The 26,351-nt window shown below is 41.8% G+C and overlaps 2 protein-coding genes across 4 annotated transcripts in view; one reads left to right on the forward strand and one right to left on the reverse strand.

Moving 5' to 3' along the window:
- Nucleotides 1–386: 386 nt before the first annotated feature.
- LOC124150354 (beta-1,4-galactosyltransferase 3-like) lies at nucleotides 387–11,475 on the reverse strand. 3 transcript variants are annotated; one of them, XR_007218068.1, is made up of 9 exons: nucleotides 11,239–11,475; nucleotides 9,526–9,768; nucleotides 8,739–8,971; nucleotides 7,907–8,094; nucleotides 7,377–7,499; nucleotides 6,127–6,222; nucleotides 5,635–5,823; nucleotides 1,342–4,142; nucleotides 387–1,303 (listed from the first exon to the last, which is right to left on the reverse strand). XR_007218068.1 is itself a non-coding variant. In XM_048381879.1 (8 exons), the coding sequence occupies exons 2-8, from the start codon at nucleotides 9,710–9,712 to the stop codon at nucleotides 4,118–4,120; spliced, it is 1,041 nt and encodes a 346-aa protein (XP_048237836.1). In that variant the 5' UTR covers nucleotides 9,713–9,768; nucleotides 11,239–11,475; the 3' UTR covers nucleotides 387–4,117. The 3 variants fall into 3 exon arrangements, 2 of the variants coding, with proteins under 2 accessions (XP_048237836.1, XP_048237837.1); XM_048381879.1 differs by having other exon boundaries at nucleotides 387–4,142; XM_048381880.1 differs by lacking the exon at nucleotides 11,239–11,475 and adding an exon at nucleotides 11,115–11,232 and having other exon boundaries at nucleotides 387–4,142.
- Nucleotides 11,476–17,012: 5,537 nt separating this feature from the next.
- Nucleotides 17,013–26,351, forward strand: part of LOC124150372 (protein ITPRID2-like) — a 75,723-nt gene continuing 66,384 nt past the window's right edge. Inside the window, exons 1-2 of the mRNA XM_048382263.1 lie at nucleotides 17,013–17,140; nucleotides 22,474–22,495. Of these exons, the coding sequence (XP_048238220.1) occupies nucleotides 22,480–22,495 (16 nt within the window). The 5' untranslated portion in view covers nucleotides 17,013–17,140; nucleotides 22,474–22,479. The remainder of the gene's footprint in view (nucleotides 17,141–22,473; nucleotides 22,496–26,351) is intronic.

Raw genomic sequence — 26,351 nt, forward strand, 5'->3', positions numbered from 1 at the left:
GTGCCATCATACCTTGAAGTTGTGAATGACTGTTTGTCACGGTCTATTGAAGGTGTGAATGGCTGTGCGTCATTGTCCCTCGAAGGTGTGAATGGCTGTGTGTCATTGTCCCTAGAAGGTGTGAATGATTGTGTGCCATCATGCCCTGAAAGCGCATCGTATCAAGCACCATGTACGTACATCGGATCAAATCACACATAGACCTCTGACTACAGGGACAATAGAATGCTTTCAAAATGGCTGCTATATTGAATGAGAATGATTTTTTCTTGGATGAGGTTTTCTTCACTATAGCTGACATGTACCTACGACGATGCAGGGACTGTGTGTCTACACAAAAGTGGAAGAACAAAACAATTTGTTCACCGAGCTAAAACAAACCCATGTTTGAAGATAAATCTTTATTGCCACAATCATCCACATAAAAGTCCTCATGTCACACACACATATATCACTGTGCTACAAGAAGGCAACTCTCTCAAGTCTACCTCTGTACATTGCTTCAGCATAAGAAAACAGCAGTAACCAGGTCAATCTATAAAGATAGACTTGCAAGAGGCTTCATTTTGATTTTGCACCACATTTAATTTTCAAAAAGTTGACTGATGAAGCATTTCTAAACTGTCAGTTTTATGAAAGTCCACTCGTTTTGTAAACAAAGTATCTAACAAGGTCTTATAAATATATATATTAACCAAATAAATGGCATCTTCCTGACGCGAGGGAGTTAACTGACTATAAAAGTCCAGTCTCTACACATGCCAAACTAGGTAACAAGCCTATACATAGTCCAATCAAAATCATGTAACGAAATAAACATCTGGTTCGTAAACTTCCGTGCAGATTTAGGTCAATTGCAAGATTTGCAAAGCATTTGTATCTGTCCACTGAACGTCCAAAGATATTTTCCAAACCTTTTTATGTTTTAAATCAAGGTGCTCTTGTAATTTGATGCATTTTGCGAGGTAAGACACGTTTTATAACAACATAGATCTTTATTATCGATCAGACCTTGACTGGGCACCGCCATTTTGTTTGAATCAAACGCAAGTAATAGGATAGATGGAATCTGATTTGTCAATAGGACGGACATAACTCGTTATTGCCACTTGTGACACTACGATTGAGCCACGGAAATCTAGCCTAGTTCGGCAAGGTCGAAAACATGACTTTTAAAGTCAGTTAACTTCCTTGTCGGGAAGATGAATAAACGGGCACAAAAACACTGCTCATATTCATTCATTCAGCTGTAACAATACCCATGCATGCTATGAAATCTGATGACATTTATACACATCAACACCTGTATTGACACTTGATGACAATTGTACACATCAACACCTGTATTGACACTTGATGACATTTATACACATCAACACCTGTATTGACACTTGATGACAATTGTACACATCAACACCTGTATTGACACTTGATGACATTTATACACATCAACACCTGTATTGACACTTGATGACATTTATACACATCAACACCTGTATTGACACTTGATGACAATTGTACACATCAACACCTGTATTGACTCCTGATGACAATTGTACACAGCAACACCTGTATTGACACTTGATGACAATTGTACACAGCAACACCTGTATTGACACCTGATGACAATTGTACACAGCAACACCTGTATTGACACCTGATGACAATTGTACACATCAACACCTGTATTGACACCTGATGACAATTGTACACATCAACACCTGTATTGACACTTGATGACAATTGTACACATGAACACCTGTATTGACACTTGATGACATTTATACACATCAACACCTGTATTGACACCTGATGACAATTGTGTACATCAACACCTGTATTGACTCCTGATGACAATTGTGTACATCAACAGCTGTATTGACTCCTAATGACAATTGTGCACATCAACACCTGCACTGGTACCTAATGACAATGATATACATCAAAGACTTATCACAGTTTTTGTTGTTGTTTTCACTTGACACACACATCAGTCATGTGTAGAAAGTCCTACAAAACAACCTTAGCGCTACGACAGTCATAAGTCTATGTTAAGGTATGGGAGTTATGATCACCTTAGCGCTAAGATCACTTTAGTGCTGACATCATTTGGTACGACACCCTGGAGTAAGGTTCACACCAAGAGCTGGTAAAACCTGGCAGTAGTGTCAGGGCATCAACTGAGGACTGAATATATTTTTCTTCTTGTTTGTGATTTTGAGCTCATATGGAACTCCTACATGTTCTACATGGTTCCGGTGTAACACTAGTATAATCAACAGTCATTCAATCTAGCATTGTGAATGCTAGGTCATGGACATGTCAGTAAGTGAAGCACTCCATGTCGCACCATGCATCCTTCACCTTCAAGTATTGACATAGAAATTGGTCTGGCTTGACTTTCAGTTTTGAAGCATGAAAATATCTTTAAATGATATATTAGCCACAATTGTACAAAAATACTGACCGCCATTCACTATAGAAGCAATTTAATGACAGTTGTCTGAAAAACTGTATCCAACATCAAGGTCAGCGTCTCCTAAACTCTGGGAAGCTGAAACACATATATGTTCTAACCAATCGCATTGCCATCCAGGGATAGATTCTGACCAATCAGATTGCCATCCAGGGTTAGATTCTAACCAATGAAATAGTATTCAAGGGCTAGATTTCTAACCAATCAGGTTGCCATCTAGTGTTAGATTCTAACCAATCTGATTGCCATCTAGGGTTACATTCTAACCAATCAGATTGCCATCTAGTGTAAGATTCTAACCAATCTGATTGCCATCTAGGGTTACATTCTAACCAATCAGATTGCCATCTAGTGTAACATTCTAACCAATCAGATTGCCACCGCACCTGCAACCCCTCTATATCCACCACATCTACACTGGAATGTTGGTAGCAGTTCAAACTAACTCTGTTCCACAACATGCACATGGCAGCAATGTGTTCTTTATCCTCAACCCCCTCAGATATGTCTCCTACAAAATAACTCCTCTCAGCCCAGAGAAACAAAAACTGATATCAGTCTCAAGTCTTCCATGTCACCTGAAGCTTCCCCCCCTCACCTCCTCCCCAAAAAACACTCCCACCCACTCCCAATCCCCTCCCAGTCTGTTCTCTGTCCTCGTTTAGGGGTCATCTAGGTGCTAGATACCCTCCAGATGTATCTTCATATTTACTTCTCAGTGGTAGTAGAACTTCAAAAACCTGCAGTGACAGATGTATCTTCATATTTACTTCTCAGTGGTAGTAGAACTTCAAAAACCTGCAGTGACAGATGTATCTTCATATTTACTTCTCAGTGGTAGTAGAACTTCAAAAACCTGCAGTGACAGATGTATCTTCATATTTACTTCTCAGTGGTAGTAGAACTTCAAAAACCTGCAGTGACAGATGTATCTTCATATTTACTTCTCAGTGGTAGTAGAACTTCAAAAACCTGCAGTGACAGATGTATCTTCATATTTACTTCTCAGTGGTAGTAGAACTTCAAAAACCTGCAGTGACAGATGTATCTTCATATTTACTTCTCAGTGGTAATAGAACTTCAAAAACCTGCAGTGACAGATGTATCTTCATATTTACTTCTCAGTGGTAGTAGAACTTCAAAAACCTGCAGTGACAGATGTATCTTCATATTTACTTCTCAGGGGTAGTAGAACTTCAAAACCTGCAGTGACAGATGTGTCTTCATATTTACTTCTCAGGGGTAGTAGAACTTCAAAATCCTGCGGTGACAGATGTATCTTCATATTCACTTCTCAGGGGTAGTAGAACTTCAGAAACCTGCAGTGACAGATGTATCTTCATATTTACTTATCAGGGGTAGTAGAACTTCAGAAACCTGCAGTGACAGATGTATTTTCATATTTACTTCTCAGGGGAAGTAGAACTTCAAAAACCTGCAGTGACAGATGTATCTTCATATTATCTTCTCAGGGGTAGTAGAACTTCAAAAACTGCAGTGACAGATGTATCTTCATATTTACTCTTCAGGGATAGTAGAACTTCAAAAACCTGCAGTGACAGATGTATCTTCATATTTACTTCTCAGGGGTAGTAGAACTTCAAAAACCTGCAGTGACAGATGTATCTTCATATTTACTTCTCAGGGGTAGTAGAACTTCAAAAACCTGCAGTGACAAATGTAGCCAAACAAATATGACATATCCTTCAACACACTGACAATGAGGTGACATGGTAGGTGACATGTGAGGTGACATGGTGAGGTGACATGGTAGGTGACATGGTAGGTGACATGGTAGGTGACATGTGAGGTGACATGGTAGGTGACATGGTAGGTGACATCTGAGGTGACATGGTAGGTGACATGTGAGGTGACATGTGAGGTGACATGTGAGGTGACATGGTAGGTGACATGTGAGGTGACATGGTAGGTGACATGGTAGGTGACATGGTAGGTGACATGTGAGGTGACATGGTAGGTGACATGGTAGGTGACATGGTAGGTGACATGGTAGGTGACATGTGAAGTGACATGGTAGGTGACATGGTAGGTGACATGGTAGGTGATATGTGAGGTGACATGTGAGGTGACATGGTAGGTGACATGTGAGGTGACATGGTAGGTGACATGTGAGGTGACATGTGAGGTGATATGGTAGGTGACATGTGAGGTGACATGTGAGGTGACATGTGAGGTGATATGGTAGGTGACATGTGAGGTGACATGTGAGGTGACATGTGAGGTGACATGGTAGGTGACATGTGAGGTGACATGGTAGGTGACATGGTAGGTGACATGTGAGGTGACATGTGAGGTGACATGGTAGGTGACATGTGAGGTGAGTTAGTGAGGTGACATGTGAGGAGAGTTACAAACATTTTCATAGCATTGGCAACATCACAACAATAAAGTGATGACTTCGTTAAGCAATGACCACAGCTAGTCAAGGGGGTGACTGAGGCTACCTACCTAGTAATATGTCAGCCGTCACGCAATCAAAGACCACAGCTGGTCAAGGGGGTGACAGGGACTACCTACCTAGTAACCTGTCAGCCGTCACACAATCAAAGACCACAGCTGGACAAGGGGGTGACTGAGGCTACCTACCTAGTAACCTGTCAGCCGTCACACAATCAAAGACCACAGCTGGTCAAGGGGGCGACAGGGACTACCTACCTAGTAATATGTCAGCCGTCACGCATTCAAAGACCACAGCTGGTCAAGGGGGTGACTGAGGCTACCTACCTAGTAACCTGTCAGCCTTCACACAATCAAAGACCACAGCTGGTCAAGGGGGTGACAGGGACTACCTACCTAGTAATATGTCAGCCGTAACACAATCAAAGACCACAGCTGGTCAAGGGGGCGACAGGGACTACCTACCTAGTAATATGTCAGCCGTCACGCATTCAAAGACCACAGCTGGTCAAGGGGGTGACTGAGGCTACCTACCTAGTAATATGTCAGCCTTCACACAATCAAAGACCACAGCTAGTCAAGGGGGTGACTGAGGTTACCTACCTAGTAATATGTCAGCCGTCACGCGATCAAAGACCACAGCTGGTCAAGGGGTGACAGGGGCTACCTACCTAGTAATATGTCAGCCGTCACACAATCAAAGACCACAGCTGGTCAAGGGGGTGACAGGGACTACCTACCACAGTAATGTTTCCTTGGGTCCAGACTCGAACCTGGTCTGTAGATCGGGCGGTGGGTAGCCAATGTCCACGGTGATGTTGGTGTAGAGGTGCTCCACCGCCGTCTTCATCACCGTGTAGTTCATCCCTACAGGGTCATTTAGACCATCCTTTGGCCATCGGGCTCGCCAGCCAAAAAATCTTTGATTTCTATAAGAAAAACACAACAATGTGTAAATTAAATGTGTAGATTAACTGTGTAGATTAAATGAAATTATAAAAACTATTAACAGGAGTGAGTTGGTCTAAACGCCACTTTTAACAGTATTCTAGTTATATCACAACTTAGCTATATTGTCTCAAGCATAGCCATTCCTATTGTCCTAAGCATACTACTCTTATTGTATCAAGCATGGCATATTGTGTTGAGCTGAGTATATTGATTGCGATATCATACTTTTGTTGTTGACACTAGCATCATATGCTTATTGTGTGTCCTCCAGAGTGTCTCACCCATTCTCTGCCCGGGATGCCTTGTGATGACGGACCATCTTGAATCTGCCGATGTGTTCTGGCGGCCGAGTGAGCAGCAGCCCTGATTCCTGGATCCTGATATAATATATATTATATATCTATCATTTATATCAGGACACCATCACAGTCTATCATTTATATCAGTACACCATCACACGGTGTGTCATTTATATCAGTACACATCACAGATTTTGTCATTTATATCAGTACACTATCACACAGTGTGTCATTTATATCAGTACACCATCACACAGTGTGTCATTTATATCAGTACACCATCACACAGCATCACACAGTGTGTCATTTATATCAGTACACAACCACACAGTGTGTCATTTATATCAGTCACCATCACATTACAGTCTAACAATGTTCTTTGAAGACGTTCATCTAGTACAGGCTGACAAATGGATGTCCTTCTGACAAATTTACAATGACTGTGTATCATTGAAACAGTAGGGCAAACTATTGACTGAGCTTGCTGAGAGGCCATGTTTACAGCGATAGACATTCCACAGACTTACCTTGCTGAAAGGCTATGTTTACAGTGATAGACATTCCACAGACTTACCTTGCTGAAAGGTCATGTTTACAGTGATAGACGTTCCACAGACTTACCTTGCTGAGAGGCCATGTTTACAGTGATAGACATTGCACAGACTTACCTTGCTGAAAGGCCATGTTTACAGTGATAGACATTCCACAGACTTACCTTGCTGAAAGGTCATGTTTACAGTGATAGACGTTCCACAGACTTACCTTGCTGAAAGGCCATGTTTACAGTGATAGACGTTCCACAGACTTACCTTGCTGAAAGGTCATGTTTACAGTGATAGACATTCCACAGACTTACCTTGCTGAAAGGCCATGTTTACAGTGATAGACATTCCACAGACTTACCTTGCTGAAAGGCCATGTTTACAGTGATAGACATTCCACAGACTTACCTTGCTGAAAGGTCATGTTTACAGTGATAGACATTCCACAGACTTACCTTGCTGAAAGGTCATGTTTACAGTGATAGACATTCCACAGACTTACCTTGCTGAAAGGTCATGTTTACAGTGATAGACATTCCACAGACTTACCTTGCTGAGAGGCCATGTTTACAGTGATAGACGTTCCACAGACTTACCTTGCTGAAAGGCCATGTTTACAGTGATAGACATTCCACAGACTTACCTTGCTGAAAGGTCATGTTTACAGTGATAGACGTTCCACAGACTTACCTTGCTGAAAGGTCATCGTCCTCATTGCCCCAGCCCCAGTAGGAGTTGCTGTAGCCATTGATCCTCTTGAAGTTCTCCCGGTTGAGGGCGATCACTCCCCCAGCGTAGTAGTAGTACATGACGCTGAAACACGATGAATGACTAGTGCAAAGTTTGTTTGCTTGAATCACAAGTACACAAAGTTTGTTCATTTGGATCACTCATACACAGAGTTTGCTTGTTTGGATCACTCAGACCAACTGCTGATATCATGAGTAACAACCCATTCCTTCAGAGTACAATGACATATAATCACCCAATTCATCCAGCCTGTCCACCCAATTCATCCAGCCTGTCCACCCAATTCATCCAGCCTGTCCACCCAATTCATCCAGCCTGTCCACCCAATTCATCAAGCCTGTCCACACAATTCATCAAGCCTGTCCACCCAATTCATCAAGCTTGTCAAGCCGGAATATTGTTGAGTGTGGCATTAAACAACAAACAAAACAAAACAAATACAGCAAGAGATATAGCTAGAAGTCTCCTACTGGTATCGCATCTCATCAATGGCGGAGGCGAGATGACGGGCATGCTGGTCGCACATGTAGTAGTTCTTGTCATGTTCCGGGATCAGATCCACGTCATGCAGCACAAAACAGTCAAACTTGTCATACGCCATCGCCTCCATGAAACCAACGTTCATCAATTTGCCACGGTTGAACTTGTCACTTCCTCTCTGAAACATGTGATACCAAATTAGGAGTTCCACAAATGTTTGCACACTCCATCTTTATGAGACGGAAACAACTGTCACAACAATCTCCAAGGCAACTGTTTGTTGGCATTGGTTTGTTCGTTATTTTTATCACACCCATCAATATTTGCACTACAGGTGAAGTTATCAGGTGCAAAAATCACATGATGACTGATAACAAGGATCTGGTAGCGTATCTACCCACCTGTTCGATGACAAAGACCTGGTATTGTATCTACCCACCTGTTCGATGACCAAGACCTGGAAGTGTATCTACCCACCTGTTCGAGGACGAAGACCTGGTAGTGTATCTACCCACCGGTTCGATGACGAAGACCTGGTAGTGTATCTTCTACCCACCTGTTCGATGATGAAGACCTGGTAGTGTATCTACCCACCTGTTCGATGATGAAGACCTGGCAGTGTATCTACCCACCTGTTTGATGATGAAGACCTGGCAGTGTATCTACCCACCTGTTCGATGACGAAGATCTGGAAGTGTATCTACCCACCTGTTTGATGACGAAGACCTGGTAGTGTATCTACCCACCTGTTTGATGATGAAGACCTGGCAGTGTATCTACCCACCTGTTCGATGATGAAGACCTGGCAGTGTATCTACCCACCTGTTCGATGACGAAGACCTGGTAGTGTATCTGTTGCCTCCTCAGCATTGGGTGGAGTCGGTGCAGCAGCTTCTTCAGGTGCTGCCAGCGGTCTCGGTACGGGATGATGATGGCAACCTTCTGCCAGGACGAGCATCCCTCCGGCTTCCACCGCCCACCTTTCTGCACAGTGGGATTCCTGGCCACGATGTCTTCAACTGCCGGCTCGTCAAAGATATCCACTTTGGCAATCTCTGTAATCAAAGCAGAATGCATATAGCTGTTTCTGTATACACCCATCATGTTTTTTTTATTATCTGTTTTGGGCGGTCGGGTAGCCTAGTGGTTAAAGCGTTCGCTCGTCACGCCGAAGACCCGGGTTCGATTCTCGACATGGGTACAATGTGTGAAGCCGATTTCTGGTGTCCCCCCCCATGTATTGCTGGAATATTGCTAAAAGCGGCGTAAAACTGTTTTATTTAAGAAAATCATTTTCTTTTGGCTACTTCAAATGATGCAGCAACAAAGAACTGTTTATTGTTTCAGCTTGATCAAGTCATAATCTTCATTGATGTACATATATGTATTTTTAATTTCTGGATACGTAGGATATATATTTTTATCACATACAGAAAAACAGAACATCAAGATATTAAAACAAAGAGGAAACAGTCAAATGTTTACAAAAAAAAAAATGCATCATTTACACTATTTCTTCCATGAAAAAATGAATAAATAGATTATCTGGTGGTTTGTCTTCTGATGATTCCATGGTAACTGAAGTAGAAATAAGAGCATCCCAACGTACCTAGTTCGTCAAAGTGGACTTTACACTTGCCCTCGTCGCTGCCCCCGATCTGGGACATCCGGAGCAATGTGTCGGGCATGGTGAAGATGCAGTGACTCTTGTAATTGAACAACGCAAACAGCCACAGGCACAGATACGCAAACAACAACACGTTCGTCCCGTTACGCCGCAGACTCCGGGACACCATGTTGACTGGTGGTTACCTCCCCTTTGGATTGATGGCTATCTCCCCGTACAGGATATCTGTCATGTGAAGTGATGAAAGTTAGCAGCCTCAAGTTAGCAGGCGGGTTCGTATTCATTATTCGAATAACGAAAAACAAACCAGCATCAGGTTTGTTATTCAAAATCTGTACATTGAACAACTACAGTAAAGTGATCAAATACACTGAAACTTACATAACAATGTTTGTCTAACAGGTGTAAAATCGTCCAAAAGCTGTCCCGAAATCTGAGTGCATTTCATAATGTTATGACAGTATAATATGACCAGGCAGACCCCAAACAAACAAGTCGGCTCATTAACTAGAATAGATTCACTTTGATGAAGGGCAAGTACTCAAGCAGGTGGACCTTTGTATCGCCGCGAAAGACAGTCATTGTAAAGATGTTTGTGTGTTTAAACTACCTTGAAAAGTTATTTGTAGGCAATTTTTTTTCTTAATGCTAGTTATCACTGGTTATGTCACTGTCTGCAAGACATTCGGTTGGAACTATATTAACTGTTGCCACTATCCAACTGACTAATCACTGACATTGTGACATAATACACTAATGTGAACATTCCCATGATTCCTGGACAACTTGCACTTTTTAGGTACGATTTTTTGGGGACGAGATTATTTTAATGATAGAATAATTTAAGAATGACATTATATGATAAAGAGGTTGTCATGCTTGTAGGTTTGGCAAGTATCCTGAATAAGGTATTATGACTTTAGATGCAACACCTTGCAAAATACAATGTTTATTCCTGATGCATGATATTTAGTAGCGATGGGTATTGGAGGTTTAAAGTGTATCATACTATTTTGCAATGCACAAGGGAGAACTGAAGAATGCTGGTACAACATAATGTTTACTCAGTCAATTAATCCAGCCATCTGGGGCCCACATGAATGCTCCCAGTCAGCGAAGGCATTTGTCAAGCAAATAATATTAAAAAATAGTCATTTGACATCACCCAATGTATCGAGCATGAAAAAATGATACTGGATACGTATCCTTGAAAGAATGAACCTCAATTTACCTATATACAGGTAATACCTCACATCCTTAATATTTAGCATCCAATAACACAATCGTGTATTAACCTCTGTTATATCCAAACTAACTAATAGATCTATTCAAGTAGACAACATGATGCAACATGCTTAATTCTAACTACACGGCAGTATGTCTCCGTTATTCCCCACACTGAAGCATGTTGCACTGTCAGTAACAGTGTTACGAGGGTTGGTGTTTTATGTCATCCGTCTCAGTAACAATGTTGCAAAGACGTGACACGGTTACGTCTAGTATGCCCGCACCCAGTGTCACGTTGTTTGTCAACATCGGTTAAATATGAAGAATGTCATTGTCATTCTCACCTTCCGGAAATAGAGTACTCAGTAAATAATGCTTGACAACTTTGTATTTGTTCCATAGCACGTTGTTGAGGAATTACTTTCACCTGGGATGTGTGAGGACTACTGAGTAATTGTAACATCTTACCCGTGTCATCTACATGAAGGAAAAACGAGCTTAAAAAGAACCGAACATCGAAACATCGAGATCTATATTTCAGTCATGTTGTGTTTTTGTTTTCCTCTCACGTAGACCGGTGTTTGTGTAATTTTACTCCTTCCTTTGACGTGTTCAAAGCCAAACATGGATGTGAGACAACCAGTTACTATATTGCGCACTTTCCATAACTACCCTTGTGTCTTTCCTCAACAGAAAGCGTTTGGGAAAAAACATTTCATTCGCGATATCTTCGCTATTACGCTTAAAATAAACTAACATCACACAGGGCACAGTTTGTATCGTCACCGTCATGATTGTAAGGGAGATAATTATCAAGTTTACTGTAGCAAACCGCGTAAAAATGTATCCTCTTTCGGCTTTTGTGTAGCTACGATTACGGTATCCCGATTAATGTCAGTTTTTCTTTTGTCAGATCCCCAGTATTCCCGATTTTTAGTTACTGTTAGTTACTCCTCTCAAATTAAACTACGTATCCTAGGTAAGGATAAGATTTATCGATGAACAACTTCGATCCTTATTACAATTAGGAGCGACGTTTCGATGTAGGTTCTAAAAGCGTTATCAAACAAGTTCATCCATAAATCTTATCATCAATTTGTACTCCAATGCCTCTCAAAGAAGTTATGCTTCTAGTCCCGTGCAGGGAATTCAACCGCGGACCTACTGATCCGAGGTCGGACGCCTCGTCCAAATGACCAAAGGTGTGAGCCCGCTGCCAGTGCCCGCAAGGGTTGGACTACCCCCCCCCCCACACACACACACACACACACACAAACAAACACACATACACACACCACTTGGTTGATACATGTCATCGTATGCCTATTGCGTAGATCGATGCTCATGATGTCAATCACTGGATTGTCTGATCCAGAGTCGATTATTTACAGACTGCCGCCATATAGCTGGAATATTGCTGAGTGCGGCGTTAAACAACATACAAACAAAAAGATAAATGCAGTTGCGTATTTGGTACATGTTCTTCAGAATCCCGGCAGAACTTACGAACTGCAAGGCTTATATTATTTATGTTTTTCGTCTGTTTGAGCTTCATGACTACGTGGAATATTTTACAAGTACGTTAATAAGTTTACAACACCGTGAGATTCGTCACTGTATGATGAAGAGGAAGGGTTGAACTTTCATTTACAATGTAGAACACTGTGTGCATTCAATTATGACCATCATGTGCACGACGAACATACACTGTTGCAAAATAATATTACTTGTTGGACAACTGAAAACAATGCAGGATATAAACTGTTTATACCATGCTGTTTTGTTTTCCACCTCTGCTGCTGTTTGTTGCAATCAGCTTTGTTTTGTTTGATGTTTAACGCCGCACTCAGCAATATTCCAGCTATATGACGGCGTCCTGTAAATAATCGAGTCTGGACCAGACAATCCAATGATTGACATCATGAGCATCGATATCAACCAAGTCAGCGAGCCTGTCCACCCGATCCCGTTAGTCGCAATACTCCAATATGTAATCATTGAGTCTGAACCAGACAATCCAGTGATTGACATAATGAACATCGCGGACCCATGGGATACCATAACTTTTAACCAAACGATCTTTGCCATCTGGGTATGATGACCACCCCTGACCACCCCATCCATTTAGTCTCTTCTTTTTCTTAGTCTTTTTAGTCGCCTCTTACGCGACCCATTTAGTCGCCTCTCACGCCAACCATATATGGACGATATTGAGCCGGAATACCCACGGAGTTTCCATGTTTGCGAACACATGATATCACGCAATGATTCGCGCGGTATTTAAACAAGTCTATGTACGAACGCCTGGTTGAATTTATGTTGTCGCATACCAACCTGCGCTGGCGCGAATACCAGGGTGAAAACCTCTATTGCACCGACAGTAGCTGAGCCGGTTATCCCAGCGTAAAGCTGTCGGCACGGGACGGCAAATCTGATGTATACATATTGCATTTGTTGGAATTTCTTTTCTAAATGTACCATGAAAACAGTATGAGCTTTCTCACGTTATGAATGCGCTTATGGAGATAAAACCTATCGCAAGATTTACATTTTAAAATGATTGAGAATACAATATATTACCGTCCCAATCGATTACCAAATCAGAGCTAATTCACCTTGAATTTACTCACGTTGCAAATGTGTTTAGTGATAAGGCGACAGCTTCTGATGTTGCGGTGAGGTAGTTTACTCTCGACATTTAGGGAACTCTGGCTTTGGACCACCAACAACCTGTACAATATACAGTCCAGGGGGGCACGGGGGGCCCAGTCGTCTAAGGCGCCGCGATTCGCTGTGCAGAGTTGCGTCCCTTGGGCACGCCAAAAACCTATGTTTGTGGGTTCGAATCCCGGTTCGCCCCAATTATGTTTCTAGGTTTGTCAGCACCATACCCGTGCTCGTGGGTTTCACCGAAGTGGTAAATGTCTGAGACCTGCATCACTTCGGGCTTTCCTCCCACATTAAGCTGACACGCCACGATATAACTGGAATACTGTTAAAAGCGGCGTTAAACCCAACTCACTCACTCACTCATATGTAGTGTGTTGTTACAAGACGCGTGTGTCAGTCTGTGTGTAGACATGCTAGAAGTAGGAATCTCCACGTGTGTGGGAAAACAGTACACATATACACTTTCACTTTTCAGGATTGGGGAATCACTTCGGGAAACCTAACTCAAGTAATAACTTAGAATGGGGGACACGGGAGATTATACTGGCGTTTCTATTTTCAGTAAATTAAGTGCAACTACATGCAAATTTATTGTTTTGAAATGACGTCTATATGTATATTTGAAAGGATACAGAACTAAGACAGCCATGCTGTTGATAATGGTTTCTGTGCAAACTGCGTGGTAGGACGGTGTTGAGTATCAAAGGTCGCCGGTCGAGATAGAACCGCACCAGGCCCGACAGATGCACCTGGTACAACTTCATAAGGTTAAATACAAATCAACTCCCAAAGTATAATCATAGTGCTGCATTTTACCAGAGGTTTAGTACCTTTAATGGAATTGTGAAGATTTTTTTGTGAAATCAGACAGTTCTGAAAACAACTTTGTTTCATGCTCACGATAACAGTAAGGCAACCCTGCATGCTCAACGCACTGACTGATTATTCAATTTCTACATACAGACCCTTGAGCATATATTACATTCTCACTGCCTCACCCCGTCCACCCCACGACCCAACCACATCCCACCATCTTACCCCGTCCACCCCACCACCCAACCACATCTCACTATCTTACCCCGTCCACCCCACCACCCAACCACATCTCACTATCTTACCCGGTCCACCCCACCACCCAACCACATCTCACTATCTTACCCCGTCCACCCCACCACCCAACCACATCTCACTATCTACCCCGTCCACCCCACCACCTAATCACATCTCACTATCTACCCCGTCCACCCCACCACCCAACCACATCTCACTATCTATCCCGTCCACCCCACCACCCAACCACATCTCACTATCTACCCTGTCCACCCCACCACCTAATCACATCTCACTATCTACCCCGTCCACCCCACCACCCAACCACATCTCACTATCTTACCCCGTCCACCCCACCCTGTGTAACACCCAATCCATGCACTGTCAACCCCCACCCACTATCTCTCCCCCACCCCACTCACACTTCTATCTCTCCTCCACCCCATGCACTGTAATACCCGACATTACTATCTCTCCTCCGCCCCAGGCACTGTCACACCCCACCTCACTATCTCTCCTCCACCCCATGCACTGTCACACCCCAAACCACTATATCTCCTCCACCCCATATACTGTCAGACCCCGAACCACTATCTCTCCTCCACCCCATGCACTGTCACACCCCACCTCACTATCTCTCCTCCACCCCACGCACAGTCACGCCCCACCTCACTATCTCTCCTCCACCCCAGGCACTGTCACACCCCACCTCACTATCTCTCCTCCACCCCATGCACTGTCACAACCCACCTCACTATCTCTCCTCCACCCCATGCACTGTCACACCCCACCTCGCTATCTCTCCTCCACCCCATGCACTGTCACACCCCACCTCACTATCTCTCCTCCACCCCAGGCACTGTCACACCCCACCTCACTATCTCTCCTCCACCCCATGCACTGTCACACCCCACCTCACTATCTCTCCTCCACCCCATGCACTGTCACACCCCACCTCACTATCTCTCCTCCACCCCATGCACTGTCACACCCCACCTCACTATCTCTCCTCCGTCCCATGCACTGTCACGCCCCACATCACTATCTCTCCTCCATCCCATGCACTGTCACACCCCACATCACTATCTCTCCTCCACCCCATGCACTGTCACACCCCATACCACTATCTCTCCTCCACCCCATGCAATGCCACACCCCACCTCACTATCTCTCCTCCACCCCATGCACTGCCACACCCCACCTCACTATCTCTCCTCCACCCCATGTTCTGTCCTTTTGACAAAGCACCAAAGCAATTAATGTCCCACCATGCAAAATTCCAGCTATATGACGGCGGCCTGTACATCATAGAGTCTGGACCAGACAATCCAGTGATTGATATTTCGGCGTATCGTCGGGGTACGAGAGAACGCAATCCAGCACGGCACCCATGGCCAACACGGCACCCATGTATTGCATGCAGTCACCTCGCACAGCCAGCATAGCTTGGTTGCCGTGGACCAAACCAGGGACACCCATGCACGGGGTCGCTGATTATGGATATGGATAGGCATGTGGGCGTCTTAGTACTCTTACACTGACAGGGTAAGCTTATACAGTGTATGTCAGATTTGTACATATATCAGAAGATCATGTCGATAAGTTATCAATACATGTCCATTATATCCATTTCAAAACTAAATATCGATTGCTGATATTTATAAATCATGAGTACGATTTAGGTTGCAAAATCTCTCTGTTGCAAAAAAAAAGACTTAGTGATGAGGGGCGGTGGGATAGCCTAGTGGTTAAAGCTTTAGCTCGACACGCCGAAGACCCGGGTTCGATTCCCAACATGGGTACAATGTGTGAGGCCCATTTCTGGTGTTCCCCGCCTTAATATTGCTGGAATATCGCATAATGCACGTGCAGTACGAAAATATGGGCCACTCTAAACCCAGCACGCATATTGAAACATGAAGTTCTGCATGACATTTCCGTGCAGCATATTTGTGTTGTATTTATTTCATTTACTTATTGATTTATTTTAACTTTCAAGCTGTATTTTAAATCTGATTGCGGAATATTTGGTTACTTTGATTCTTTAATTTACTTCTTTGCTGGCGAGTGTCATGTGTCATTACTTGTATTGAATGTCCCAGTTGTGCTTCTCGCTCTGCTCTAAATCCCTATTATATATCTTTCTGAGTACAGTTGACAAGAAATTTTGAAGTCAGTGCTTGAGAAAAGGGAAGCTTATGCCTGTCGCTGTACAACGACCACAGCATATGCCAAGTATTCGCAACCTCCATTCACAGCGTCTGCAGCAGCTGATGCAGCTATTTGTTATCGACAAATGATTACAACCGTTAGTTTCCACAACTATAGAACTACCTTCCCGTACGGGGGATATACATAACCACGCACACACACGAGTTATAAACATAAACACCGGTCGCATAAATCAATATATGCACGGAAACCCGATATGATCGATGTGCGGGTGATCGCGGAAACCAAGGCTATAATACGATCCTGTCCTACGTGCCCAATTATATTGAGACGAACACAACAGCAGTCGCCTCCCTTTGAGGAAGTCTAACGCCCGTGTGACAGTGTTGTCTGTGATTGTGTGTGATGACGGAAGTATGTTGACTGTTGAAGGGCACGTACCTTCACGTCTCGGAGGGAACAGTTCGCAGCCAGACAGGTACGTGACGTGCTTTATGCAGTCAATATTTCAAAGTAGACTGCAAGAAATGTTATCATGGCGCGGTTTGAACATTTTAATAAGGACACGCCCTTTCTAGCGGTTTCAGTGACCGCGTTAAGAGTTAAAATTTGTCATGTGTCAACACACCAGTCGTGGATAAGACGATTTGCCTGAACAGGGAGGGTTGGCAAAGGTACAACTTACTTTGAGGTAGGCAATGTTTGATTAGGCATGTTGTCTTATATTTGACACACATTTATATATGTTTTCTGTCATAGTTCGCGTCAGACAGAATGTTTAGGAAATTTAAAACTTGAGCGTTCGTGGTTCCGTTATGTTACTCATTTCCGACAGACCAATCCTCTCTGCACGCCAGACCGTCGCATTCAGTTATAACAGTAAAGAAACGCTTCGTCTTGTCATTGTTGAAATTATAAGCCAACACCATATAGTACTATGCGAACAGATGAAGGCAGATAAGGACTCGACTCTTTTATAGAAAAATGTGTGGAATAAAACGAAACCTAGCTGTGTTTACTTTAAAGGTTTTGAGAAAATGAACACGTCAGACAATCTGTACGTGGAGGAGAAAGTATATAGAGATCGTTAAGAAGTATCACCTAGCTGGAAGTTTGGTCCACTGAGTGCAACCTCATGAATTCCAAGCTGTGAAGGTATCTGCAACACTGTTTACACTTGTTGCTCTCTAAAACACAGGACTAGGAATAATTCAGGTTGATTAACAATCAGGGTTTAATCAGGTGGTAATAGGGATCTAGTTGTCGTGTTAGTGAAGTAGGTTCAACACTCCACGCTTCTGATGACTTAACTAACATTGCAGTGTTGCATGTATTAATGCTTGTTTTACTGCAGAACTCTAGGACACCCCCAAATACTTGTGTGTTTCTGGTAACATGTACCCAGACAATGCTCCAAGCTGCAAGTGATGTGGTCGCATATGCGAGTGAAATTTGAGAAATGCAACAAAATATTTCGAAACACTAATCTCTTGGCGAGTGTGGAAAAGCCATTAATTTGGACTACAATCAGTTCTATTAGCCCAGTCTGTAAATATTTCTTCAGTTCCAATAGAAACAGTTACTTACGATTATTGTCAAAACCCTTAGCGACATTTATCAAACGTTCTAAGAGAAGTAACTCTAGTTCATTTCATATTATCCAGCCTATAGTTCAAACAGTATGTATAAAAGGGCTCCCACAATCCCTTGCATGGTGGACACCTAAACATGGTGACTCCTGTCAATTTGAAAGGAACTTCAAAAGGAAAAGAAATAAAAAAATGTCAATATGCAGAAATGTTGACAAAATTCGAAAAAGCTAACTTATTACAAGGAAATCAGAAACAATTAAAAATATGAACTTTCAATTAACAAGTCCCTTTTAGTGTCATTTTAATTATTTCAACTTTGTTCCTGTCTGTTTCAGGTAAGATTCACTGTGTTAAATATCTGTTTGATAACCAAGTGCTTATATCACCTCATCAGGCATAGACCCTTGTGCAAACATTTGAGATTGAAGTAAAGTATCTGTGTAAGGTTAATATCCATGATCATGTCTTCAATTCTTAAGGGCACGGGTGGCCCAGTCGTCTAAGGCGCCGCGATTCGCTGTGCAGAGTTGCGTCCCTTGGGCACGCCAGAAACTTATGATTGTGGGTTCGAATCCCGGTTCGCCCCGATTATGTTTCTAGGTTTGTCAGCACCATACCTGTGCTCGTGGGTTTCACCGAAGTGGTAAATGTCTGAGACCTGCATCACTTCGGGCTTTCCTCCCACATTAAGCTGACACGCCATGATATAACTGGAATACTGTTAGAAGCGGCGTTAAACCCAACTCACTCGCTCACTCTTCAATTCTTGTTTGTTTGTTTGTTTTAAACATATTGCTTTTACATATATGGCCAACAGGATTGGGTGGCCCAATTCATGTTTGACAGTTCTCTAAATAATCAGATCTGTGGGAGAGTCGGCTCAAACATGTAAGATTGTTAAAGTTGTAACATGTTAGAAGTTAAATAGCTTTCACAGTAATAAGTTATTTTAAACAAGAAACAAGTTTCAAATTTACATTATCCTATATTCAATTTGACTGTAGGTAAAGTAATATGCCAATATTAGATAGTGTGAGTTAGCATGGCCACTTGAATTTCATTTTGGCTGGGGATTTAATATATTTACTTAGCTATCAACAAGTAAAACAATTGGAGTTGGAGCCCTGCCAGGATTTCAGATCAGTTCATTTTCTAGGACACGAGGGGCCATAGGGTAGCCTAGCGGTTAAAGCGTTGGCTTGTCATGCCGAAGACCCAGGTTCGATTCCCCACATGGGTACAATGTGTGAAGCCCATTTCTGGTGTCCACCCTCGTGATATTGCCGGAATATTTCCAAAAGCGGCGTAAAACCATACTCACTCAATCACTCTAGGATACGACTGACTTTCATCTTAATGTCCAAAAAATTCTTTTGCAAATTCACTAATAATAAAGAAGAAAGTCCCATCAAAAGTTGATGTGGTCCTGTAAATGTTGTATTGCCACTTGCCTCTAGCAACTCACTGCAGAGGCCCAAGAGGTACTGGTATGGGCTCTAGCTCGGGTTTTTAGTATTTTTTGGCAATTTCTTGATGGCCTTATAATTAGCTGTGATAAAATAATTTAGGCCCAAGTGAAACAATGCTCTGGGTCCGTCTGGTTAACTGAAACACACATAGTTTGGGGGGGCCTGTCATAGTCTGATAGCCTGTCTGAAATATACTAACATTGTGAGGCTAGAGTAGAAGAGGAACTGGTGCTCTGGTAAAGTCTTATAAACCAATGGTTGTTATGTGGCAGGGTAGTGTCAATATATTGTTATGTGGCAGGGTAGTGTCAATATATTGTTATGTTGCAGGGTAGTGTCAATATAATGTTATGTGGCAGGGTAGTGTCAATATATTGTTATGTGGCAGGGTAGTGTCAATATATTGTTATGTTGCAGGGTAGTGTCAATATATTGTTATGTGGCAGGGTAGTGTCAATATATTGTTATGTTGCAGGGTAGTGTCAATATATTGTTATGTGGCAGGGTAGTGTCAATAAATTGTTATGTGGTAGGGTAGTGTCAATAAATTGTTATGTGGTGGGGTAGTGTCAATATATTGTTATGTTGCAGGGTAGTGTCAATATATTGTTATGTGGTAGGGTAGTGTCAATATATTGTTATGTTGCAGGGTAGTGTCAATAAATTGTTATGTGGCAGGGTAGTGTCAATATATTGTTATGTGGCAGAGTAGTGTCAATATATTGTTATGTGGCAGGGTAGTGTCAATATATTGTTATGTAGCAGAGTAGTGTCAACATATTGTTATGTGGCAGGGTAGTGTCAATATATTTTTATGTGGCAGGGTAGTGTCAATATATTGTTATGTGGTAGGGTAGTGTCAATATATTGTTATGTGGCAGAGTAGTGTCAATATATTGTTATGTTGCAAGGTAGTGTCAATATATTGTTATGTGGCAGGGTAGTGTCAATATATTGTTATGTGGTAGGGTAGTGTCAATATATTATTATGTGGCAGGGTAGTGTCAATATATTGTTATGTGGTAGAGTAGTGTCAATATATTATTATGTGGCAGGGTAGTGTCAATATATTGTTATGTGGCAGGGTAGTGTCAATATATTATTATGTGGCAGGGTAGTGTCAATATATTGTTATGTGGTAGGGTAGTGTCAATATATTATTATGTGGTAGGGTAGTGTCAATATATTATTATGTTGCAGGGTAGTGTCAATATATTGTTATGTGGTAGGGTACTGTCAATATATTATTATGTGGCATGGTAGTGTCAATATATTATTATGTGGCAGGGTAGTGTGTTTTTTTCAATGTGCCAGGGTTGCGTGTTTATTTTAGTGTGGGTGGGTAGTCTGTTTAGTTTAATGTAGAATTGTAGTATATTTAATATAATGTTATTAATGTAGGATTGTAGTGTATTTATTATAATGTTATTAATGTAGAATGGTAGTGTATTTATTATAATGTTATTAACATAGGATTGTAGTGTATTTAATATAATGTAAGACTGCAGTATGTTTATTTTAATGTGGGTGGGTTTTTGTATTCATTGTAATTCAGCAGGATAGTTTGTTTATTTTGCATTTTGGGGGTAATCATTTTGGAATGTATTTCGTTTGATATGGGAGTGTGGTGAATTTGTTTCAATGTGGGAGGGTAGTGTGTTTATTATAATATAAGGCTGCAGTGTGGTGAAGTTGTTTCAGTGTGGGAAGGTAGTGTATTTGTTTCAATGTGGGAGGGTAGTGTATTTATTATAATGTAAGGCTGCAGTGTGGTGAAGTTGTTTCAATGTGGGAGGGTAGTGTATTTGTTTCAGTGTGGGAGGGTAGTGTATTTGTTTCAATGTGGGAGGGTAGTGTATTTATTATAATGTAAGGCTGCAGTGTGGTGAAGTTGTTTCAATGTGGGAGGGTAGTGTATTTGTTTCAATGTGGGAGGGTAGTGTATTTGTTTCAGTCTGGGAAGGTAGTGTATTTATTTCAATGTGGGAGGGTAGTGTATTTGTTTCAGTGTGGGAAGGTAGTGTATTTGTTTCAGTGTGGGAGGGTAGTGTATTTGTTTCAATGTGGGAGGGTAGTGTATTTGTTTCAATGTGGGAGGGTAGTGTATTTGTTTCAGTGTGGGAGGGTAGTGTATTTGTTTCAGTCTGGGAAGGTAGTGTATTTGTTTCAGTCTGGGAAGGTAGTGTATTTGTTTCAGTCTGGGAAGGTAGTGTATTTGTTTCAGTGTGGGAGGGTAGTGTAATTGTTTCAATGTGGGAGGGTAGTGTATTTGTTTCAATGTGGGAAGGTAGTGTATTTGTTTCAGTCTGGGAGGGTAGTGTATTTGTTTCAGTGTGGGAGGGTAGTGTATTTGTTTCAATGTGGGAGGGTAGTGTATTTGTTTCAATGTGGGAGGGTAGTGTATTTGTTTCAATGTGGGAGGGTAGTGTATTTGTTTCAGTGTGGGAGGGTAGTGTATTTGTTTCAGTGTGGGAGGGTAGTGTATTTGTTTCAGTGTGGGAGGGTAGTGTATTTGTTTCAGTGTGGGAAGGTAGTGTATTTGTTTCAGTGTGGGAAGGTAGTGTATTTGTTTCAGTGTGGGAGGGTAGTGTATTTATGATACTGTGAACAAGTGTGCAATCATTGGGTAAGAATGTTCTAATTGTTAGTCTCAAGAAGACATATGATGCTAGAGACTGAAAGCCTAACACATCTTCCTCCCCATGATAACATGTTGGTTGCTGTACTTGTTCTGTTTGTTTTGCTCAAAGACTACCATGGAGTCTGACAAAGGTAACAGCATCTGTAACAGCATGTAGTGGCATTGCAACATCATCATGCAACATTGTAATGCACTTGTCTAGTCAGCTGTTTGTCTGTTATAGATATATAGTTCTGTTTTTTTCTGTAAGGATACAATTTAGTTTACTTTTCTTGCATGTCTTGAACAATAGCCAATTTATTAAGTTGAATTTGTTTTCTTGTGGTGAAACTATTATTGTACAAGTTCCCAATACCTGTAATATAGTGGTTACTTGTGTTTATGTCTTTGTAGAGGTCACTGTAATATAGTGGTTCCTTGTGTCTATGTCTTTGTAGAGGTCACATGTGCTACACTGATCACTGTATGAACCAGGAAGAGATGTTAATGCTCTGTTTGACTTTATTGCATTGAATGCAGTGTTAAAATACCTTTGAATTTAAGGAAAGAACATCTTTTTACAAAATCCCAAAGAGATATATATATATCTCTTCACAATAAAAAACAAAATCAAAACGGAGCCCAGAACAGTGCCTAATTTCAGGCAGTCTAGATTTGCCAAATCATTCTAGATTTGAGTTGAATTCATTTTTAATGTATTCTCTTGGGTGTGGGAGGCCGACCCCGTCAGTCCCCGCCAGGTGAAAGCCATGTGCCACTGAATGACTTTCAGCCTATGATTATCTATATTATGTCTTGCCGCATCATTTAACATCATGTATTGTCAGATTCAGGGGGAAAACATGAACAATATCACACAGAAACCTTTAATTGAAAACAAGTGTCTTTCTGTATATGTTTTGTAAGAATTAGTGAGCATGGCATGTGACTGATTACCTCCCTTTTCTCATGTATCATAATCCAACAAGTAAAGTTTGACTTGTGGGCAAATAGCATCTTCAGTCGGTTCAGACTTGATCTCTGGCTCTGTCTGGAAGCTTTTGTTTGTTTGTTGTTTAACGCCGCACTCAGCAATATTCCAGCTATATGATGGTGGTCTGTAAATAATTGAGTCTGGACAAGACAACCATGATTGACCTCATGAGCATCGATCTACACAATTCAACCAAGTCAGCGAGCCTGACCACCTAATCCTGTTAGTCGCCTCTTACGACAAGCATAGTCGCCTTTTACGGCAAGCATGGGTTACTGAAGACCCAATCTTAATAAAATCAGATCTTAGTTCTCGCTACCGCTAAACAAAGATCTGAGGACATCCCATTAAGGGTCGAGTCAGAACGACCTTTCAAAATATGTTTCGACGCGTAGTCGCCAATTTGAAATTAGTGCTGTAAAGCACGAGAAAGCTGCCTTCTGATTGGCTAATGTTGACTTCTTGTCAGTCATTCCATTGGTCGTCAAAGTTTGCCCAAGGTCGGTCTGATGTGACCCATAATGGGATGTCCTCAGATCTTTGTTTATTAGTAGCGAGAACTAAGATCTGATTTTAATGAGATTGCTGAAGACCAAAGCTGTATGTGTGCTGCTGTACTTTAGCATCTCCAGGGCCCACTTGCACAAAGCGATCTTAGTGCTAAGACTATTGTAAGCCTATGTTAAAGTATGGGAGTTACGATCATCTTAGCGCTAAGATCGCTTTGTTCAAGTGGGCCCTGGTCAAAGTTCCTTGTACATTGGCTTTCAGTGTTAATCAGTTTGCATGTGGACATTCCGGACTGTTGAGTGTGACCCTGCTTGTAGATATGTGAACCCAGGTTTATAATGCTGCTGTGTTGACACGTCACAACAGCCTCCGCACTGTCTGCTTGCCCTCACTGTCTTAAACCATCCATTGTAACTTTAATCCAAGGAATTTCAAGTCCTGATTTATTTGAAGTCTTTAACCAATCTGTATAATATATGTATTATGTATGCACTTGGTATCCTACTGACCTCACACGGACTGTTGGGGTTCACGGTGGCCCAGGGGGACATGCTGGTGCCTTGCTAAGTAGGGTGCACTTGTTGTGGGTTCAAGCCTCGGATACAGAACCCATGTCTGTCAACACTCTCTTCTGTTTCAATTACGTCGGCTATGATTCTCATAGACTAACATATAGTCTCTATTATCTTGATAAGAAATTAATTTAATGGAGCCCAGAGACTCTCTTCATCTTCAGAAGAAATCTAGACTTGCCAAACATTATAGACTTGCATGGACTGTATTTGATATGTTTGTATCAGGGTCTGTAAGACAGACTATGATTCTCACTGCTGTCTTTGTTACGTGAAGTTAAATGAAACAAAACCTCACTTGTTTAGTATTTAGCTCTTACCATGTGAAAATGTACAGAACATATTTTGTTGTGAGTCTCGTCCCTAGTTTCATCTGCATGTCTGCCTCCACACACAACTGTCAGCACAGATCTGCAGGGGGATGCATGGCTACACGTGGTACCTAGTAACCTGTGCTGGTTTTATCAGGGGACTTAAGGAATCGGGTGTCATGCTTTGATTTGACTGTGTCATCGTACCCAGATGGCGTGGATCTTTGCTCAAAGTATATATCACTGGATTGTCCAGCCCAGGCTCAATTAAAAAAATAATTTACAGGCTGCAGTCATAATAACTGGAATATTTCTTAGTGTAGAGTTAAACAAACACACACACCTGCGCATGCACGCACGCACGCACACACACACACACACACACACACACACACACACACACACACACACACACACACACACACACACACACACACACACACACACACACACACACACACTGCTATATTTACACATTGTTCTATTCACAAACTGTTACATTATATTCACACCCAGCTACATTCACAAACTGCTAAATTCACACATCCCCAGCAAAATATTCTGGCCACATACCAGTATGCACTAAAGTGTGACTCTGACTGCGCTGATCCTAACCCGAATTATTATGTGCAGTGTTGATTGTTCACAGGCCCCTGTGGTATAGCGGACATAATGCAGTGTACAGAAACAAGCCAGCTTGACACGACACTGTAATGCAGCATATGGGTGCCTGTAGTTTCACGCATCAACGGAACATAAACTCTGTATCCTAGTTCACTCTCAATTATATCACCTCTAAGTGATTTGAGAAATAGAGAATTTCACCCGAATGTATTTGAAATAAACAAAAACTGGGAGTTGTTTATCATGCAATATAACAGTGCAGGGAGGATAAACCATTTGGGGCTCGCTGTGCCCCTCATGGTTTGATAAACAACCACCACGAGTCAGTCGTTTATTTCTCATATGAGATGTCAACATTATGTACAGCCTCTTGAGGATGTTGAAAAACGTACAAGCTTCAATATAAATATTTACTTTCTTTTAATAATGATGACTCCCAGAATAGAATCAAAGCTCGGCAATGTCGGACAAGTCCATTTATTTAACAGATGGGTTAAGTTTGGAATTTCCCACATATTCTCACAATCTTCACGTAGATTGTCTGTACCTTTTCTCCTTAGACGAAATGTCATATCTCTCCTGCTTTTGTATGCGATTGTTCGGCCACTGCATTTCTCTGCATAGCCCACCTACATCTCACTAGAAGAGCATCTCACAAGACACTTCCCTCCCTATAATATTGTCGTTCAATATTGACGTCATTAAGTTGTGTGCCATATTCAAATCTCTAGAACTGACATCATGATAGAACAATGTTTATTGTGAAATAAACTACACTTCATTCTTCATTGTTCTTTGCAATTTATCGTGTGCTATCTTATATATTGAGATGAAATATTTCAACACAAATACATAAAAGTTTAAAACTCCAAGGCTTGCCAAGTTTTTTATATTTATCAATGAGGGCGAGATTCTATTTACCATCAAAGTCATTCTTCCAACTCTTGTAATCAGTTAAACAGTAAAGCAGTGTTTTGTGACTTGTTTGCTAGGCATT

The sequence above is a fragment of the Haliotis rufescens genome, unplaced genomic scaffold (genome assembly GCF_023055435.1).
Source record: "Haliotis rufescens isolate VD_foot unplaced genomic scaffold, xgHalRufe1.0.p SCAF_4, whole genome shotgun sequence".
NCBI lineage: Eukaryota > Metazoa > Mollusca > Gastropoda > Lepetellida > Haliotidae > Haliotis > Haliotis rufescens.

Coding starts and splice junctions, on each gene's coding strand:
- LOC124150354 (XM_048381879.1), bottom strand. CDS start 9,712: ATGGTGTCCCGGAGTCTGCGGCGTAACGGGACGAACGTGTTGTTGTTT. Junction 7,500..7,906: donor ATTGATGAGATGCGATACCA/GTAGGAGACTTC, acceptor ATCGTGTTTCAG/CGTCATGTACTACTACTACG. Junction 6,223..7,376: donor GACGATGACCTTTCAGCAAG/GTAAGTCTGTGG, acceptor ATATTATATCAG/GATCCAGGAATCAGGGCTGC.